This window comes from Osmerus eperlanus, chromosome 3, assembly GCF_963692335.1.
Source record: "Osmerus eperlanus chromosome 3, fOsmEpe2.1, whole genome shotgun sequence".
Lineage (NCBI taxonomy): Eukaryota > Metazoa > Chordata > Actinopteri > Osmeriformes > Osmeridae > Osmerus > Osmerus eperlanus.
The window spans coordinates 5,578,068-5,591,391 of NC_085020.1; the positions used below are offsets into that span (position 1 = coordinate 5,578,068).

General features: G+C 43.4%; 1 protein-coding gene across 1 annotated transcript in view; it reads right to left on the reverse strand.

Moving 5' to 3' along the window:
* LOC134016980 (titin-like) overlaps positions 1 to 13,295 on the reverse strand; it is a 154,155-nt gene extending 140,860 nt beyond the window's left edge. Inside the window, exons 1-22 of the mRNA XM_062456226.1 lie at positions 13,137 to 13,295; positions 11,264 to 11,367; positions 10,602 to 10,805; positions 10,183 to 10,470; positions 9,531 to 9,616; positions 9,227 to 9,447; positions 8,873 to 9,122; positions 6,131 to 6,196; positions 5,757 to 6,015; positions 5,586 to 5,652; positions 5,257 to 5,475; positions 5,005 to 5,147; positions 4,745 to 4,914; positions 4,391 to 4,621; positions 3,994 to 4,235; positions 3,690 to 3,910; positions 3,437 to 3,601; positions 3,025 to 3,193; positions 1,232 to 2,931; positions 833 to 1,114; positions 469 to 735; positions 49 to 321 (exon numbers count right to left, since the gene is read on the reverse strand). Coding sequence (XP_062312210.1) covers positions 49 to 321; positions 469 to 735; positions 833 to 1,114; positions 1,232 to 2,931; positions 3,025 to 3,193; positions 3,437 to 3,601; positions 3,690 to 3,910; positions 3,994 to 4,235; positions 4,391 to 4,621; positions 4,745 to 4,914; positions 5,005 to 5,147; positions 5,257 to 5,475; positions 5,586 to 5,652; positions 5,757 to 6,015; positions 6,131 to 6,196; positions 8,873 to 9,122; positions 9,227 to 9,447; positions 9,531 to 9,616; positions 10,183 to 10,470; positions 10,602 to 10,805; positions 11,264 to 11,354 — 5,614 coding nt within the window. The 5' untranslated portion in view covers positions 11,355 to 11,367; positions 13,137 to 13,295. The remainder of the gene's footprint in view (positions 1 to 48; positions 322 to 468; positions 736 to 832; positions 1,115 to 1,231; positions 2,932 to 3,024; positions 3,194 to 3,436; positions 3,602 to 3,689; positions 3,911 to 3,993; positions 4,236 to 4,390; positions 4,622 to 4,744; positions 4,915 to 5,004; positions 5,148 to 5,256; positions 5,476 to 5,585; positions 5,653 to 5,756; positions 6,016 to 6,130; positions 6,197 to 8,872; positions 9,123 to 9,226; positions 9,448 to 9,530; positions 9,617 to 10,182; positions 10,471 to 10,601; positions 10,806 to 11,263; positions 11,368 to 13,136) is intronic.
* Between the last annotated feature and the right edge of the window lie 29 nt (positions 13,296 to 13,324).

Consider the following 13,324-nt stretch of genomic DNA (forward strand, 5'->3'; position numbering starts at 1 on the left):
AATTTCATAATATTACAGTGATATTGTGAAATATACAATGTTGTTTACTTTGAACAGTCAGTTTTCCTGAGGTGGAGATATCCTGGGCAGGGACAACAAATGAGTAGACTCCTGTGTCGTCTCTGCTTACATTCTCAACCAGAAGCTTGTGGACCAGCTTGTCAATTACAATATGGATGCGATCTGAGGCAGAAATGGCTTGACCATTCTTCATCCATGTCCCCTCAACGTTTTCTTGAGAGAACCTCACTTCTAACTGCGCAATGTCACCCTCACAGATGGTAAGGTCAGTAAGTGGCTGCATCAGTGTCACAGGACGCACTAAAAAAGACAAATATGAGAAGAAGGGAATATAAAAGTTATTTTAATGTCCTGGTTTCAGTGCCCCCCCCACCCTCCTCCTCATTCACTAAAGACTATTATGTAGGGAATTTAACAAACAGGCAGATCATCAAAAAAGGTACTCACATTTCATCTTCAGGGAAGCACTTGTCTTAAATTCACCAACAACAAATGTGTATTTGCCTTGATCTTCTTTCTTCACGTCTTTCACAGATAGTGAATGTCTTCCACGACGAGAGGAGATAACATATTTGCTGCTGGGAGTGATCTCCTTTTTCTCAAAGAACCAGGTACCTTCAGCATCTTCTCTTGACAGCTCACATTCAAACTCCCCAGAGTAGGTCTCTGGTACCTCAATGTTATCCAATGTTTTCACCATGTCCAAAGCGGCCCCTGTGTATTGAAATAGTTGGTTATTATTCAAAAAATGACAGGTGCCTATTAAATCAAATATGTTTTTCAAATACTATTGTTTGATAAATCTTCAAACCTTCAACATAGAGTCTGGCCGTGGTTCTGATGCTGGTGTCCTCAACAACGGCACAACTGTATTCTGAATCATCCTTCACTTCGATGATTAGCACAGACAGGAAGTGAACCTTTCTGTCTGAGTGCATCCTGTATTTGTCTCCAGAGAAAATGTCCACGTTGTTTTTCATCCATTTGACTTTGACAAAAGGCTCATTGGTCTCACATTCAAATGTAACCATGGTGTCCTTCTCTTTGGCACTAACATCTTCCAATTCTTGAGTAAAGTTAACAACTTGCTTGCCTGAAATTAAATGCAGAAGTAATCAACTAAAATATCATGTTTAATAAAGATGCTTTTATTTTGACTTAATGACCCTGGGCATTCAATACATTAACTATTTAGAAATCATTCAAATACCTTGCACCAAAAGGAATGCGTGGCTTGAAGTTTCCCCTGCAATGTTGACGGCTTTGACCATGATGCTAGCAGAATCGTCAGCTGACACATTGCGTATCACCAATTCACATACATGATCCTCAGGCCAGTACCAGTAGATGCGATCAGTTTTCTCAAGCAAAATACCATTCTTGAACCACTGGCACTCGGGTTCTGGTTTACCAACCACCCTGGTTCTGAAACGAACCTCCTCCATCAGGGAAACTGTCTGGCTTGCAATGCGCTCCAAGATCTTAGGAGCTTCCATGCTGGGAGAGAGCTGAATCCTCTCTGGTTTAATGATGGGGATGGTGAGTTTCCCCTCTTCCTCCTTCTTCTTTTTCTCAGCCTCAGACTTCTCTTTCATGTGATGAAGAAGTTCCTCCTTCCTCTTCCTGAGCATGTCCTCGTAAGACTCATCCTTCCTGCGAGACTTGAGCTCCACAGCAGTGATGGCCTCATAGTAACCCTCCTCTGTTCTGCGCTTGAATTTGCATTTCAACTCATCTGTCTCCTCTGTGGATTTTTCATGGATCACTCTCTCTGTCTTCCTCAGTTTTACAACCTCCTTGGACTGTGTGCTATCACTGGGTCTGTCGACCTTCACAACGTCAAAGGAAACTCTGCCTTGTTCAGAGCTGGGGACCTCTGGAGCTTTATGTTCTGGGACACGACGAAGGACAGATCTGAAGTCCTCTTTCTGTGTGATCTCAAGCTTAACGGTGTGTTCAGCTGTACCAATGGGGTTCTCTGCTACCACTCTCACTTCTCCTGAATCGTATGACTTGATATCTACAATCTCTAGGTAGTAAATGCCATCATAGCGTAGTCTCATTCTCTTGCTCTTGCGAATGAGCTGACCATTAAGGTACCAGTTAACCTTTGGCATTGGATAACCAGTCACTCTGCAGCGGAATCTTGCGATGTCACCTTCCAGAACTCTGGCAGGCTCAGGAAGAAGAACAATCTCTGGCTTTGTCTTCTCTGATCCTTCATCTATACTAACTCCAGAAGGACCTCCTTCATGAGCCATACGTTCCATGTCCTCGATTCTTTGTCCTCCCTTCCTACCCTCAGGTAGATGACTTTCCTCATCAAGGCCCTTCTCATCTTTGACAATCAGGGTAGCTGAGGTCTGGTCAACTCCAAACTTGTTAGTTGCTCTACAAGTGATGACACCACTGTCTCTGGCATAAGCAACTTCATAATCAAGACTGCAGTAGCCAAATTCATTGACCATGCGCAACCTGTTTGCAGCTGCCAGGGGTTTGCCATCATGCAACCATTCAACCACCATTGTGGGGTCTCCAATAGGGGTAAGTCTGCATTCAAAATGGACGGGACCAAAACGCTTGAGCCTGACCGAAGTCAGCTTCTTCTTAAAGTGGGGCTTCTGTTGTTTCTCTTTGTCATAAAGGTCACCCTCCTCCCACTGATCTTGACCATAACGGAGATGCAAGGGTTCCAACTCTGGAGCAGCAATATCCTTGGCCTTGTAGGTTCCCTTGGGAATAATAAGCCTTCTCTCTGGTTGGGGTTCAGCAAAGTCCACCTCAACATTGACCCTGCAGCGAGTGGTATCTCTTCCAGCTTTGTTGATGGCTGTGGCTGTGTACCAGGCACTATCAGAGCCTGATGTTGAAGGGATATGGAATTTGGCTTCTCCTTTTGACCCTTCAATCCTGAAACAGACATTTGTGTCAATCCTTCTGATAAATAATAAATCACAACATCAATGATAGGAACATATTTCTGGAAATAGATTAAATACATACTTGATATGTGGGTGCTTCTGTGGGGAAATTATGTCACTATTTTTCAGCCAAACAATGTCAGGCAGGGGGTTTCCGATGGCTTTGACAGCCAACTCAACCAGAGTGCCTTGTCTTACACTGATGTTCTTCAGCTTCTCAATAAACTGGGGTCGGATCAAGTTTTCTTTCGCTGTGAATGGCAAAGTCAGTGGAATTAATTAAAACATTCAAAGCAAACCAAGTTTCTTATATTGTGTGCACATATAGAGGAATTAGAAATTGGGATGTAAATGTTCAGGTCTTTTGTGCTCATCTGCTGACTCATTTAACTGTCCTAAATCAGGCTACTGAAGTATTACTTTACAGTAACTCACTGTCTGAAAAAAACACCTTAAATTCTAAATGTACTATTATTATTTTAAACACACATTACCTTCAACAGTAAGAGTCATGGAAACAGTGGTCTTTCCAGCTCTGTTCTGTGCGACAACTGTCCATTCTCCAGAGTCATGGGGCATTGCTGGAACCACAATCAACGACTGAGTTCCATCCTCCTTAACAACTATCTTGTGGGTGTAGTCATTGACCACTTGTTGTCCTGAAAACAAAACGTTTGATAAATGATTAGAATATGAATAATATATCTTGCAAATAGCAAATGTTATTGGTTAAATGAAGTCATTTACCATTGTGGAACCAATATGTGTCAGGCATTGGTCTACCAACAACTTTCAGGTCAAATCTTGCAGTTTGCCCCTCAGCACACTTGAATGAGGAAGGCTTCAGGACAAAGACAGGCTTGTACAGCCTTTCCAACTGACTCTCATCTGTTTCATCAAGCCTGCGAGCAGGAGAGCGACTAGGAGAGCGACCAGGAGAGCGGCTCAAAGACCGTGGGGATGTGGACCTAAAAGAGGAAATAATGAAGATCAGTGGTGGTTCTAAATTATTCTTTATGTGAAATGTAAAACGTTTTCCATTTGGTCATACCTAATTCTCTGCATTGCTGGCTGGGGTGTATATCTCTGAGGTCCCCCTACTGAAGAGGACTCCACATACAGTTTCCCAGAGCTCACAGAATTGCCCTTCATGTTGCTGGCAAATGCTGTGTAAACACCCTCATCTTCAGGCAGCACCACAGGGAGACGTAGACTGGCTCGGCCATCCTGGAGAACCTCCATCTGGTAACGGCCGCCATGACGGATACGCTTTCCATCTTTGTACCATGCAATCTTTTTAGGGAAAAAGCAGACAGGCATGATGAGGTTCAACATACACTATATTCTACAGAAGTCAGTGTTGTTGAGTTCATATGGATACATAAAACCAATCAGAGTACAGAGGTTTCAAAACTCCTGCCTCCACTTTATGCCTGGGAACAAAGTACCTTGGGCAATGGCTTTCCTGCCATTTTGCAGTGGAAAGTGACTCCCATTCCTTCCATAATCCTGTAGCTTTTGACTGGAGTGTCAAAGGATGACTGTACAGCCTGCTGTTCTGACACATTCATAACCATCTGCTCGCCATCCTCAATCAAAATTTCCTGGTATGTAATCTTCAGGATACGGATTTCAATCTCATGGATTATCCTCTCCTCAAAGGAAGATATTTGTAATTCCTGAAAAACACATTTACAACATATAACTATAAGAACAGTTTGGTATTTTGATAGCCACCAACAACAAGTCAACATAACTGACTTCACATCACAGTGACACGGTGTTACTCCTGATCTGAATACCTGCTCGGAGACATATGTTTGCATCATCTGGGTCTGCATGCCCCTCTGCTCCATCCCATATTCGCTCACAACAACGGGGGGCACATCTCCCACTTTGGGCTCCTGTACCATTGTAGTCACTTCAGTCTTGTATGTCACTTCCTGTGTCTTCATGTAGGCTTCATATTCCTCTGTAAACAAACATTTTGTATGATCATCAAGTTACTGATCCCCTTTTAGATAGAAGTTGCTGCATTCAACTTTTTTCAAATTTTACTGACCTTCCTCAAGCAGACTGGCTGAGGCTGAGGCTTCTCCAAGCTGGTTCTTGACAAAGATGGCGTACTCTCCCGCATCATCAGCAAATGTCATAGAGATCTCCAACCTGCACTCTCCAGTCTCCTTTTTGTAGGCAACTTTATATCTAATCAATTGATACAGAGTACATGGTGATTGACAAAATCCCCACATAGGTCATAGGTAGAAAACTCATTTTTCACTGCAAATAAAATGTGACAATGTGTACCAAGTACCTGTATCCAGTTGTAAGAGGTACCCCACTCTTCTTCCAGAAAATGTGGGGCTTTGGACTACCTCCAATCTGGCACTCAAAGACAACACATCCTCCTTCCTCCAACTTTTGTACAGTAGGTTTCTTGATGAAGAAGGGAGCAACAGCAGCTGCAGTTTCCACAGACTCTGCAACGCCACTCACCTCCGACATGGTCTCCTCCTTTGCTTCAACCGTAAAGCTAAAGAGATATTTGAGATATTAAGGGACACATGGATCACTTCATGTTTTCTATCAACATATCAGAAAATTCCAGATCAATGAATTCAGTTATTATATCTTTCAACTCACTGTTTCTCTTGTGTAGTTCCAAATTCAGTGACTGTTGTCTCTTCTCTGCTCTCAATTTCTTCTGACACTATAAGAAAGACAATTACTGGTTAAGGACTGATGCCTTTTTCATGAAGATGTCAACAAACCACCAAACAAGGCTCTAGATCCATAGTCACAGTTAGTGTTCACCTTTAACAAGTAGGTAGCTGGATGTGCTGATTGTTCCAGCCTCGCTGGTGGCAGTGCAGGTAAAGCGACCGCTGTCCTCAGCAAAGGCCTCACGGATTACCAGACGAGCAAATCCACCCTCATAGGTTATCTGGAAGTCAATGGAACTCTCGATTCTGTAGTCCTCTCTAAACCACATGATGACAGGGGCAGGGTGACCACTGATCTGGCACTCCAGAGTCACAGATTCACCCTCTGTCACAGTCAAATTCTTCAAAGCCTGAAAATTAAAACAGAATTCACTTACTGATGTTTCAAAAGATGAGAAAAGGACTTCCTTTGCAAACACAGTCAGCACAGTTATGAGACTCTGTAAGCCACCACACAATACTCACAGCAACAAGAGTAGGTGGTACAACTGGCTCCCGAGCAGGTGACGTGATCATGGTGGCCTCAACAGCCTGTATTAAAACAACGTAGATGAAGACAAAAATCACAAACAGATTCATATATATTCTAATCGCGAATTGTTATAAGATGGGGACGGTGAAAGAAAGTTGCATTCTAGAAGGAAAAACATTATCAGTTCAACAGGCCGAGAGGACAGAAATGGCAAGAGATGAAAGATAGATGGATTTTCTTTATGAGGCAAGTGGTGTCTGGAAGGAAAAGAAGATGGTGGAGTTATGGTGAAGAGACGGTTTTAACCAACAGCACGCCGTGAAACTCTGCACACTGTTATTGTTGTGATGAGATCGCGACAGACCACAAACCTGCTGTTCCCAATCCTCATGCTTTTGTTCAATGCCCTCTGCAAATGCAGGCCCTATCTGCTTCTGTAACTGAGTGTCGAAATGCGCCTCGTATCTTTCAGGGGTTTCTTTAAACGGAGACGGGGTTGGCGCTGGCGTCATCCTTGTCTCCACAGTCTTACGAGACGGAGATGGAGCCTTGACTGGCTTGATGATCTTTTGCGCAGAGGTAGAAGATAGCTCTTTCTGCAGTGTGGCAATAGCAGAGCCTGCCTTTGAAACCTGACCAACCATGGGAGAATATCATTATGATCAGAAACCAGTGCAAAGTATCATGAAAACACTGCTTTCATTAAAAATATCAAGGATGATCTCCGAGATAAGTGACAAGATGGCTGTACATGGTCATTGTCACGGATGAAGAGGGAGAATTAGTCTATTAAGAATAACGTTGAATTATACTGACAGCAAAAGACACTGAGATTTCCCAAAGACAGGGTTGATGGATTGGTCTGACATGAAGAGGAATGTTTTGTTCATCGTCGTCACGAATATGTTACCAAAGTGCAGACTGTATGTTAAGATGGTTGTGTGTTAAGACTGCATGACGAATGATGGGGGAACAGTAACAAATAACCATCTACCTATTTGTCTATTCTTACCTCAGAGCTATGGTCAGGTTTAGGAACAGTAACTTTTGAAACTGTGAAATGTGGAATGGGTGATGGTGCAAGGGCAGTATCCATATGAGTTGTAATAGTTGTTTCTGCACTTCTTTGCATCTAAAGTAATCAACAAAGTTTAGATTGGATGAGAACAACACATTCAAACAATAGAAAAAGTTCTCAACATTCGATCAAAGATTTCAAACCTGAGAGACATGAATGCTCTGTTCCCCAGAGGTTTGTGAGGCAGTGGGCATTACATCAGCTTGGCTTTTCATGGCCACATATTGCTCTGTGGCCAGCATTTGCTGCTGTTTCAAATCTGTTTCTATAGTTTCCTCTTCAGCATGACCACCTTCTGCATGCACAGGCTTCCGAACACGTGCTTGGTCGACAGCAGCCAGTACTGTAGCCACTGCCTCAGCCTTTTTCCCCCCCTCACCCTGGAGACAACAAGCAGCGGGTGTCAGACAGCACATAGATCTCAGACCATCCATGGCAGTGTACTGATACTGCACCAGCAAGGCAAGATTCACAACCTGTGTGGTGACTGAAACACTGCAAGACAGCATGTAAAGAATAACAGGTCTTTGATGATCAAACCACAATCAACAAACCATAAAGACATGTTAATTGTGCCCGGGTGCACTGATTTAAACAGGGAACATGCAGCTGATGGTATAATAGTCCCCACATAGAACCATTCTTGGCCTAAGGTGAGGAGGTAAAAAGTCGGGATTTGTGAGGGAATTTCAGTGTGATGCAGGTGCAGGGGAAGAGTGGGTTTGAGAGAGGGATCGTGGTCATTCTGGAGTTAACATATAGATCTGCCCTCTGCAGCTACCTGCTCCTCAGTCATCACACACACGACTGTAGAGACCTCCACATCTGTGTGTTGCACCACCGTGTCAGGTGTGTCTCTGACATCTCGTTCACAAGGCAAGCCTGCTTCGATCTATATGACAGGACCAGGGTCAAGAGTATGTATGGTTAGCTAGGCGACGTAGACACCAAGTGAACATGAAAGGAAGACAAACCGTAGGCAACTAAGAAGTGAAAGACGGTGGCTGAGTCAGACAGAATGGTCAACTGGATGGATACAGATATAATCCTGATGAAGATACATTGATCTTAATCTGTATCTGGGAAGTATAATTGTTATTTTGAAATAACGCCGGTTATTCTTCTACGGTGGTCTGCGATGATGAAGGGGGGGCATGTGGGGTCATTGGATAACAGATGGTTAAGAAGTGACATTGTTTCTTCTCTACCTGCTCCCCTGTGGGCAGTAAGAGGACAGCAGCGCTGGCTGTCGAGGTGTGTGTAGCAGTCGAGATGTGTTTCTCTGTACTGGCCGGCTCTTCTGGGCCAGGTGGCTGTGTGCGGCTGCGTGCCTGGTCCACGGCTGCAACCACTGTTGCTACCGCCATGCTCTTATCATCCTGGACATGCACCTCCTGGCATACATTAGTGAGATTATGGGTCCGGTTGTCACTTTGCTCATTGACTGTACAGTGGTTGTATTAACGGTAAACTATCCCACAAGGCATGTTAGAATCAACAACCCATCCACATTTTGGATGGATCTCTAATTCAAGCAAACTTTTCTCAACAATGCAGGTACTTCCTGTTCACTCATCATGCACAGTACACAGACCAACCACTAGATGTCTCTGTCCCCCAAAGATGATTATTGTAGTCCAAGTGTGACTTTTCTTACCTCTCTAACTTGGCCAGACACCTGCTGCTGAACTCCATATGAGCCCTCCCAGTGCTGCTCCATGTGAACAGAGGAGGCAGAGGTCTGGACGCGGGTGGCTCCAGCAGTCATGGTGTAGCTGGACTCGAAGCCTCCCTGCTTCCAGGGGGGCGGGACATCTGCTCCCAGGGCCATCTGCTTACGTGTGGTCAATGGTGACTTCACAGGTCTGATGGGGGAGACAGACAGTCTGGAGGATGGGGATACGGGCCTGGGGAAACACACACAGATGTTTAGTTACATGTGAAGACTTGGTCTATAAAAGGACTACAGAATCTATGCCATAACTGGTCATTTATGATTATGATGTGTTACCTGACAGGGGTGGGAGTGGGTCCCTTCACATGTCTGACAGGTGATGGAGACTGGTGACGACCTCCTGCGACCTTGGCCACCTGGGATGATTGAGGTGGGGACTTTGAAGTTGGCTTTGGTGGCACACGAGGGGGGGTCTTGTGTGCCAACTGCTGGGTCATAACACCCCCCTCGACCTGCATCGACATCATGGAGGAGGACGCAAAACGAGCCTCCGTTTTCTAAGGAAAAAGTTGGAAAAACGTAATTAACGTTTTGTGTCATGTGAGGGTTTTGTCTCAAAGTAGATGGAGTATTCTCTTACCTTCTCAACCCTGGTCTGGCGAGTCTGAGAGACCTGGGTGGATGACACAACTGTTTTTGTCTTCTTGGCAGGTACGGCTTCTTCACCTGGGCAGGTAAAATACATTCGCTTAGCATCAAATGATCAGACTCCTTTTATACACTTAGAACTGAATAGCATAAGATCTGAAGAAGAGGAAGTGCACATCATTGAAAATGTCTTCAGTGTGCACAGGGTTATAGAACCACAATCACAAAGCTCCAGGGCCATCAGGGAACATTTGTTTGTAGTCAAATACCTTTTTACTACACAATATTACTTGAATTTAATCAATCTCAAGCAAGCCTGAATTCTATCTGAAGCTAATTACATTTGAAATTCAACAATTGATTCAGAATTTAATCTATCCAATCCTGGTAGACATCTCTGTTACAAAACAGACAACTACGGTATATGCCCAAATACAAATACACACCGGCATATAGTCTCCAAGCACATGTAAAACAACAATTATTCACTCAAGTGAACAAAAATACCTATCTATCTGTCTCTGTCTAATTCAGAATTGGCATATACATTAACAGTAGGCTATGCATGGCCACATACACTCCCTTCAAGGCCTGATTTAGGCTAAACACAAACACACACAAACACAGGCGTATCAACCCCTTACCCTGGACTAGTAGTTCAGCAGTGGAGGTAGCCCGCCCACTGCTGTTTGAAGCATTTACGGAGTAGGTTCCAGAATCCTCTGGGAAAGCTTCAGCAATCAATAAACTGTAACGGTCTCCTTCTTGAACAATCTGAAAGTCAGCGGAGCTTTGTATCTCAGCTCCTTCTCTGTAGAACTTAATCACAGGTGTAGGGATTCCGGTCACACGAACATCCAATCTCACTTGGCTTCCTTGTCTCACGGTCATACTCTGAAGTCTCTGAATAAAGTTGGGTGGCGCAGTCTCCGCTGTGTGAAGGAGATCGCATTTAGAATCCACTACAAAGACAATGCTTAGATATGAATAGCACGATGTTCCAAGATAATGCCCAGTGTCTAAAGGGCTGCTGGAGAAAACTGTTTTAATACTATTCTCTTACCTGTAACAAGGAGTTCAGCGGTGCTAGTGGCTTGTCCAGCTCCATTGGTAGCTCTCACAGAAAATCTTCCACTGTGTGCGGCTGTCACAGCAGGGATCGTCAGAACAGCGCGGCCATCGCTGAACGAGATCTGAACGCCGGGCAGAGCCGCAGCAGTAAGAACCTGGCCATCACGGAACCAGCTCACCTCAGGAACTGGAGAACCTACAGATGGAGTCAGCAACATCATCAGCACAGCATACTGGTACATCTAACATGATGGCAGTAAGAATTATATACAGCAACAAAACAGTGGTCTGTTCTACACCAAAGAGGTTTTTTTTCCATCATTTCTGTTCATATTAGTCAATATGAGTGCATGTTCTTCTACAGGCTAAGTATGGACTGTAGCTTCATATATCTAACTTTAGATGTAATTCTAGGTGTGCATTTGATTTAGTTTGGCTCACAAGGTAATGGGAGATTGCACTTTTGAGATGTTTATATTGGTTTCATTACACCAATTAATAGATACAGCAAGATCACATTTTACAGAGTTAGGAAAGAGCTAGATTAGGCCGCAAAGGCTGCAAAGGCCGCATGCAGGGATTTACATGAGGTTTTGTAACATACTAGATATTTATACAGTAGTGTGCAATGCAGGACATGTGAGTTTTCCTTACCACTAACTTGAGCCTCAAACGTTGCAGCACTACCCTCAAGTGCCACAACGCTTTGTAACGGCTGTGTAAATGTTGGCGCCTGTGTAGACATTTTGGTAGGCACCCTAAGAGACACAACAGAACACAAAATCACCACACTGACCAACACACATATACCTCACCAATCGCAAACAAATATTAATTCACCTCAATCTGTTGTCATGTGTTAATTTATCATCATGCTATTCTATGGCTATGCATGAGCATCCTACTATGGCATACATTCTTAAATCATTCACCAAGCAACACAAGCACAAGATCCCTATGGAACATCAATTTCCTAGTTTCAACAGTCCGTAGAGAGCATCCTCTATGGAGCTCACCACTTTATTTATAGCCAGTGGGGGATCTAATCAGAGCTTTTCTTGTAGCAGCTCCTGGTTTACAGCAGCCTGTTACTTGAGCTATGGGAGGCTCCATGTGGTCTGGGTGTTAGGCCAAGCACAGGGTCTCAGCCCCAACTGACAGCTCACAGACAGGCCAGAGACAACTGGATGTCCACCTATGAGGTCTGCCTGGCTGTAGTATCAGCCAGGATTCACACTCTCACACACCCACCAGCTGTCCCTGTGGCAGTAACACCTAACAAACCTGCTTACTCATGATCTAATTAACTTGCGATGTATTATCACGTAATATATTATTACTTGATAATAAATGGTAATAATAATGATACATTCTTGTAAATTAACTGTCAACAAACTTTAATATTTAGGCCTGGCAGCCATACTGTATTATGCAACCAACAGCATTATCTCGGACCCTAGTAAGAAGCAATATGTATGCTACTCTAATACATTTATTTATAATAATTTAAAAAATCAAACGTCTATTAGATGAATAATCATTCATCCAATTTCTAATATCCAGATTACTAGGATGTTATAACATCAATAAACACATGCGTAAGCTCCATGGATCAGCCTTTGTTCAAGACCCTAGCTACAGTAGGCCCTCCTCCTTTCTGGTGAAGCAGTCATCAATATCAACAACAACCAGATGCATTAACCCACTTGATCATCATCATCACATACTACACAACATTACTGGTAGAAAATGTGATTGGTCCCTCCTTGAGCACATTAAATGGATCTGATGCATTGATAGAGTGGATAGACCAAACAGCAATCATTTGAAGACATGATGAAACATAACCAAAATCATCTCCTCTTCACAGCCAACTTTGACTATTCAACAGCTTTGGAGAACTTGACCTCAGTGGAAAAAATCACTTAGTCTTCCTTCCACACAGTAACAACTAATACTGTAACTGTGACCAAGACTGATGCGAACACATTGACAGGTGACAACCACTATTCAACTTGCACATCGTATAAATCATAACAATTGATGAAACATATCCATACCGTAAACTTCCGATAAAACTGTTTGCTATGTAACTCAAATGGCAGCTTCTAAAAATACTCTGCCCCCCCCCAACTTGACTGACAGCCACCATGTGGCACATAGCTGGAGGTGCAACTGATAGCCCTGCTGCTGATTCCCTTAAAAAGACATAGAGACCCAGCTGGGACACCAAGCTAATGCTATCATGGGCTATTCTTGGATGGTCTGCTCCACGCCACCCTATAATAACCTTGAAAATAGAAAACACTGGGTCTCAATTAACTTTATCTTAAAAAAGCCTTACAGTTAGATGTTTCTTTATAGGATTAATGTGACGATGTTTCCCAGTTAGGTATGAAACACTAGGTGTGTTATATAAGAACTGTGATCCAGATCTAATCAAATAAATATTTCAATTAAGGATGATTTCCATAAAGGAACACAGCATAGGTAAAGGGTCACAGTGTTATAAAGTAGAGTGACTTACTTGTATCCACAAGGGTGCCTAAGATTGATGGGACTAAGCCCAGAAGTTTGATGTCTTCAGTAACAATTCCTTATCCTGAAATGTTGACAGAAATCCAATGTGAGAACAGTTGAGCCTCAAAGTAACTCCAAAAAAACAAAACTACACTCTGAACGTGTAGTTTTGCTTTTCCGAAACAATCCCTACAC